The sequence below is a fragment of the Portunus trituberculatus genome, chromosome 14 (genome assembly GCF_017591435.1).
Source record: "Portunus trituberculatus isolate SZX2019 chromosome 14, ASM1759143v1, whole genome shotgun sequence".
NCBI lineage: Eukaryota > Metazoa > Arthropoda > Malacostraca > Decapoda > Portunidae > Portunus > Portunus trituberculatus.
The window spans coordinates 5,121,830-5,129,183 of record NC_059268.1 but is presented as its reverse complement, the minus strand read 5'-3'; the positions used below and the strand labels follow the sequence as shown (position 1 = coordinate 5,129,183).

The window sequence follows — 7,354 nt, the reverse complement described above, 5'->3', positions numbered from 1 at the left end:
ACGAATACCAACGTGTATGCGAATATTTTCTCTAAAAGTGCCACAATGATCAGCAGGAAGCAGCGACAAACTTTATGCTGTCCGTCCGGCCCTGCCTACTCGCAGGAACACACACCGAACTGCATCACGTTCTGCTAAACCGTATATATACGATTTGAAATAAACAAATCCGGGTACTTATTTTTTCTATATATTACTAACTAAATGGAAATAATATTGTCCTATTTGTACACACACACATACACACGCACACACACACACACACACACATATACACACACATCAAACATACATACACACACACACACACACAAACACACGTACTGTAGTGACTTGATAAATGTCATGGGATGCAATAAGCAAACATCGAGGCGGGCGGGCGGGCGGGCTGATGCTGGCGCCGCGCTGGAGCCGCCCCGCTGACCCGTGTGCGCCTCATCCACACCATCAACAACACTCTCACTTAATTCTACAAGCTCTGCTAGAGCGTCTAATTTAGCAGCACATTCCGGCGGTAGTGCGGTGGAAATATTATGGGCTCCACGCCAGTAACATGTAATTACATGTTCGGTGGTTAAATTTGTTGCACATAAAACATCTTCGCAATTGATCGACACAAAAACACGTTCCCCTAAGCCACATATTCAAGAAATGTGGAGGCACAAGCACTAACAGTATAAAGCTCGTGCAGGACGCCAGCGGCAACAGTAGCCATGTGGTGGCTGCGTCCCCGGCCGCGCCTGCTGCTGCCTACCTTCCAGCCGGCGGAAGAGTTGGAGTCGCCCTTGTCCTTGAAGTAGGGCACGTTCTGCACCATCCAGTCGTAGATTTGGGAAAGCGTGGCGCGGGTCTCCGGTGATGACATGATGGCCTGGGCGATGAGGTCTGCATAGGACATGTTGCCCCACGGGTTGCGACGCGAAGTGTTCTTTTTAGGCGGACCCCCAGTAGGGTCTCCAAGACCGCCCATTGCTCCTGTCGGCCGAGCCTGGTCGACGACAGGTCCTTCCCCCGGCACCGCCACAGGTTCCTCACTCTCCACATAACCTTCAGGACACGGGAGCGGCCACGTGTTGGAACGAGACCGAGCCACAGGCTCAAAGTTTGGGTCAATCTCCATACGGCGGAGGGGAGGCTGGCGAGAACTTATGGGCGTGAGTGGCATCGCTGCCTGCAAAGGTGGGCAGGCCACGTGCCGACCGCCACTCCCAGGGGGAGTGTGGCCGCCCATACTCGCACTAGTGGGCGGTAGTGCCACTGGCGTAGTTTCCATCTCATGCCCACTATCGGGTTCTTCCTTCACTAATGAAAAGAAACCTGATGCCATTGTGTTAAAACTCTGAACAATAAGACACACAGTAAGAGTGAAGTAAGCGGTGACGCGTAGTGGTGGTACAGCTGAGACGCGGCGTCACCGGGGCCCACGGCGGCTCAACATTATCATCACACACCGGAGCGCGCGTCCTCAACCTACGCGGCCCACCAACTAACTGACTGACGATCACGCCGACACCCAACTGCACGCATCTGCCGCCACCAGAGCGGCGCCACTGGCCATGACCGCTATCACCATACACTGTACTTGAGGCTACAAGATACGGGCTGTTAAGATACCAAGTGATATATCTCGGCAACTCCTTCCTCCTGAGCTTCTCCCAGACCAGGCCAGCGGTGCCTGAAGGGAAGCGTGGCGACACCCCCACCTCCCTCTCCTAGTCAGACCCTGCACGGATGCGCCACCCACTCACCCGTTCGGCTTCGTCGTTGTCTTACCATGTCGTCTCAACACGTACTTCAGGAACACACGTTCTTCACTGCCACAATTACTCAGCACAGAGTCGCGTCCTTGGGCAACCAGTAGCTTGACAAGAGCTAAACTTAATCCCATATTTGACCTTAAAGTTTATTATTTGCTGCTCATTACGCATATGATATTTAACTTCTCACTCTCCCTCGCTGTAATTGTTTGTTTATTGCAGGAGAAAGGTGATCTGGCAGCCTGAGGACACTTTTCCTGGCCCTGAGCGGCAGTAGTACAGAGCAGCAGACAAGAGCTGCTCCACGCGGTGCACTGACGCCCCGAGGAGTTAACTTGTCACCAATTGCTGGCTAGCGAATACACAGCTGGCCTTGAATTGGGTCACAGTCACCAGCTTCCTGTATCACTTGACTATACTGTCAGGCTGACAATTACACGCCACAACCAGTGACATGCATTGATATTCAACACGTGCCGGGATACAGACACAGTTAACGGTGACCCCAAGATCTTTAGACAAATCCACGGCCAACCCGCTAAACAATTAATGAAACAGACTTAGGAAACGAAAGGCTTGTGCGGTGTTGAAGGTGGCGGAGAGAAAAGACAAGGGAGCGATAAATGAGTGAAGGCCGGAGTTGCTTCAAGGGGGTTAGGGAGGAGCAAGATGCAAGACGTTTCTCTCAACATTCTTCACAACTTGACGCCTTAATAATATTTGATACTGAAAGATAAACATATCGATTTAAACTCCCTCTGTCACTTCATTCTACTCACAGCCTCCCTCGGCGTAACACAAGCAGAGCGGCATCGTCCCAGCACTGACATCTCTTCACAAGCGAGAATATACTGATGAGAGATTGATTTAGCGTCCTACCAACAATGGGATCATATAGCACTGCTTAAAGAATACTACCCAAGCTATTCCATCACTTCACCTCACGCAGCCGCCATAGGCATTGGCACTACAGCTGACAAAGAACACAAGAAATACCCGCGTTTTACCCGGGCACAGATATACCCTTCTGTGTGTGGCACAGTGGAAGCAACAGCAACGTCACACCCCGTAACAGCGTCACCCAACCCTCATTATACTACTCGCGCTCCCTCCCACTGACGACTGACAAAATTTTTTCTTCGAAGAGGCATGCAGAAGGGAAATAATATGTAGTATTCAAGGGGGCGCAACATTTAATTCTGTCCAATAGAGAGGCACTTTCCTGACACTTGATGGACACACAAACGACATGTAAGGGTATGGACGTGGCTTTAACGTTCCTTTGGTGCAATCCATCCTATATCGTTCATACTTATGCTACGTTCCCAACGAATTAAGCGTCACCAGGATCTGTAAGTCTACGGTAAGACAATGACCTCCCTCAACTTTTTTTTCTTCTTCTTTCCTCTCATCTTTTTAGGTTACTCGTCCATTCCTGATAACAGAAGTAAAACGAATTTTAAAAATTTGTTACTACTACTACTACTACTACTACTACTACCTACTACTATTATTGTTTGTTATTAGTTCTGCTATAACCAGCGTTACCATTTATATCTATACATGCTAAAAAATTATTGATTAAAAACCAACATGCTAAAATCTAATTTAACAAATCCTCCCGTTCACGATGGTAGCAACTCGAGGACGGGCGGCCGTCGGGAGCAACGCACGCTGCCACATGCACGTGTGTGGAGTCTTCCAAACCCCGTCAAGGTATCATCTGTCCATCTATGAAAATTCATGCAACCTCCTTAAGAATAATCACTTTCTACACACACACACACACACACACACACACACACACACACACACACACACAATTTTCACAGCTACAGTGTATGATAGCGTAGTGTATATGCTACATTCAACATCCTCTTGCTATTTCTTTTTTTGTATACGCAGCAAAACGTTTTAACATACGGCGGATGTACGAGTGACGTCGCTTCACAAGTTACAGTCCTGTTCTCTGCGATGCTCCATTACTTCCAGCCTTCGCACGCTCCACTGGGAGAGGATGACGCCATGAAGTGTACCCACCGCCCAGACTGTCCTTTCCATTCACATACTTATTATACACAGTGCCTTTGTGACCTTGTTGGTAAGGGCCAAAATACTAATCGATCACTTGGGCAAGGTGTGCATCCTATATCTGGCTAAAGATTCACCCTTCATTATTCCTGGTTGAGAAGTATGCAGTATTTAGCTTCAATATTTTACCTTCCTTATGCCACATCACAGGCCTCGTAGCAGCTGTTACTTCCGCTCCCTTGACAGTGCCGTTTCATTCTTTTTACTGCATTTTTTTGTTAGATTTGCCTATCACACCTACTTCCTGTTTACAGAGAAACCTAAACCAGATATCTCCCACGAGGTCTTCCTGTTCGTCTTCCATACACTGCGAGATGCAACATGTACAGTACCTCAGCCTCCACCTTCTTCCCCTTGCTTTGATACTCTTCCTCCTTCCTGATTTGCCTCTCATAATGCATATGCTGTATTCTGAGCTCTCTCTATCTCCGCTCGACCCCATACCTTAATCGTAATTCATTCGCGTATTCTTTATTTTTCTAGTTCAGCTCATTGACTAATTTGTGGGTCATCGATAATCTTAGACTGACTATGTTTCGTGCAGTGCTGATTAGGTACAGTCGCTGAATCTTTACGCGTGTTATTTTTCTGTAGAAGGTCAAGGCTTGGATATTTGTTTATTTCTGCTGTGTCCAATAAGCATGCACAATGAGGAAGGAAGAAATAAATCTTAACGAAGGACACATGTAAATACAAGTCACCGGCACGTAAAATCAGTAAGAAGCGTGCACCACACACACACACACACACACACACACACACACACACACACACACACACACACACACACACACACACACACACACACACACACACACACACACATTGAGCAAGTAAACAGGTAGTATTTCCTTGTGTCTGATATTCGTGCTGCAACAGCTCAAAAGATGTAATCCTTTGTGCAGTGCTCTGATGTGCTGTGTTGTACTGTGTTTGTAGCCTCAATTTCAGCGTCACTGTTCACCTGTACGCCAATAGCATCATCAATTCATCAGCGTGGCATGAATTCACCCAGAGTATGCAGGAAGGCAGGTGAGCTGCATGAGATGAGGCAATCCAGAACAAGGAATGGTTGGCGATGCGGAGACTGCCGCCGCCCTGCTGGTCACGTCACCACAGCCATGCAGTTGTGATTCGTAGCTGTTATTTGGTCTCCTACACCCAATATAGTTGTACACGTACGATACAGATCTCCCTAACCCAAAATTTGTAAACTGAAGGAGTAGGTTAAAGACAGGACAGACCAAGCTCTCCAACTGTGTAAGTACCGGTGTGTGGAATGAATGAATGACGGAAAAAAAGCATATATATATATATATATATATATATATATATATATATATATATATATATATATATATATATTCATTTATATATGTGTGTGTGTGTGTGTGTGTGTGTGTGTGTGTGTGTGTGTGTGTGTGTGTGTGTGTGCGTGCGCGCGCAGCATAAATGTTTGCCAGCGCACACGACAGCAGCAGCAGTGAGCAATAAGCCTCGATAAGAACGCACAGCTCTCTCTCTCTCTCTCTCTCTCTCTCTCTCTCTCTCTCTCTCTCTCTTTACGGTAACAGCCAAGGACGCTACATCTCCTGCTGGTAACAATAGTACAGTACAAATAGTTTTCACTTGCATGTGGATAGATGTGGCCGTAGTCATCACGCGCTGTAAACACGCACGCACACGCACACACACACACACACACACACACACACACATATGAATATATATATATATATATATATATATATATATATATATATATATATATATATATATATATATATATATATATATATATATATATATATATATATATATATATATATATATATATATATATATATATATATATATATATATATATATATATATATATATATATATATATATATATATATATATATATATATATATATATATATATATATATATATATATATATATATATATATATATATATATATATATATATATATATATATATATATATATATATATATATATATATATATATATATATATATATATATATATATATATATATATATATATATATATATATATATATATATATATATATATATATATATATATATATATATATATATATATATATATATATATATATATATATATATATATATATATATATATATATATATATATATATATATATATATATATATATATATATATATATATATATATATATATATATATATATATATATATATATATATATATATATATATATATATATATATATATATATATATATATATATATATATATATATATATATATATAGATAGATAGATAGATAGATAGATAGATAGATCATTTAATTATACTCCGAGAAGATATTTTATTGTGATGGTCCCAGGGAATCTCGCAAGGAGGAGAAGCTCACCGTGACAACGCCGTAGCGCCGCGATGGACGCCCTGCTAGGGCTTTTGTGAAGCTGGCCGCCTGCCGGCCGCCGGCGGCGGTCACGGCCAGTCCGTCACTCTTCTCACCCCGGCCAGTGCCGAGTTTTCAACATATACAGCGTGGCTCTAACGAGGACATGGAAAATTAACGGTATGATTTTGGGGGTGATCTCTCGAGAATATGAATAAGCCTAAACGCTTTTGTGTTTTGTCGTCTATCAGTGGACGTCAAGAGTTGCAAACCTTACCCGTGTGACTTAAATGAAAGCAAAGGAAGCAGGGCCTGACTTGTGGACCGTGATAAACTAACTTCGCTTACTCGTTGGTGCGTGCATAGTGACACCGTTGTTTTGAGGCGGCGGGAAGCACGCGTCGCCGAAACAGGGTATACCTACCTTCCATCCGGCAGAGGAGTTGGAGTCGCCCTTGTCTTTGAAGTAAGGGATGTTGGCCACCACCCAGTCGTAGATCTGAGCGAGGGTGAGGCGCCCGTCTGGTGTTGACGAGATCGCAGCCGTGATGAGATCGGCATAGCTCATGCCGCCCCAAGCATTCCTGCGAGTGCTGACACCTTTCTTGGCATTGCCGTTAGGAGGCACCGCGGCAGTCTGAGGGTCCATTGGGCACCCGCCGCTCTCGCCCACCACTGGCTGCTGTTGGCCAGGATGGTGGGAGGAGAGAGACACGGGGGGGAAGAAGTGTGAAGTGGGTAAGTCATCCTGAAGGGGCGGGGGCCACGTGTTGCAGCGGCCCCGTGGTATGACATCCGCCTTACAATCCATCAAGTTTAGGCGTGACAGAGGCGCTCAGTGGCCAGGACAGGTTTCTTTCGTCCCTGCCAGTCCCCAGACACACAAACGCACAAACACTGACGACAGCAGACAGACAACCAGGGCTAAGGATGGAGGTTCAGGACCCCTAAGTCCCCTCTATGTCGTTGCCCTTCATAACACGACACATAGCACAACTACACTAGACACGGACACCACGCAGTATTACTAATCATTCTCCTACTCTCAGACAAGAGTATTGTGACGTGAGAAAACATAGAGGAAGTCAACAAAAGTTTCAAG

At 44.6% G+C, this 7,354-nt stretch overlaps 2 protein-coding genes across 2 annotated transcripts in view; both read right to left on the bottom strand.

Moving 5' to 3' along the window:
* The window catches only part of LOC123503737 (forkhead box protein O-like), a 361,702-nt gene extending 360,193 nt beyond the window's left edge, over nucleotides 1–1,509 (bottom strand). The window contains 1 exon segment of the mRNA XM_045253728.1: nucleotides 755–1,509. Within this exon segment, the coding sequence (XP_045109663.1) occupies nucleotides 755–1,327 (573 nt within the window). The 5' untranslated portion in view covers nucleotides 1,328–1,509.
* A 4,832-nt stretch (nucleotides 1,510–6,341) lies between these two features.
* Nucleotides 6,342–7,063, bottom strand: LOC123503419 (forkhead box protein O-like). The gene is made up of 2 exons (XM_045253185.1): nucleotides 6,677–7,063; nucleotides 6,342–6,407 (listed from the first exon to the last, which is right to left on the bottom strand). The coding sequence occupies exons 1-2, from the start codon at nucleotides 7,061–7,063 to the stop codon at nucleotides 6,342–6,344; spliced, it is 453 nt and encodes a 150-aa protein (XP_045109120.1).
* Between the last annotated feature and the right edge of the window lie 291 nt (nucleotides 7,064–7,354).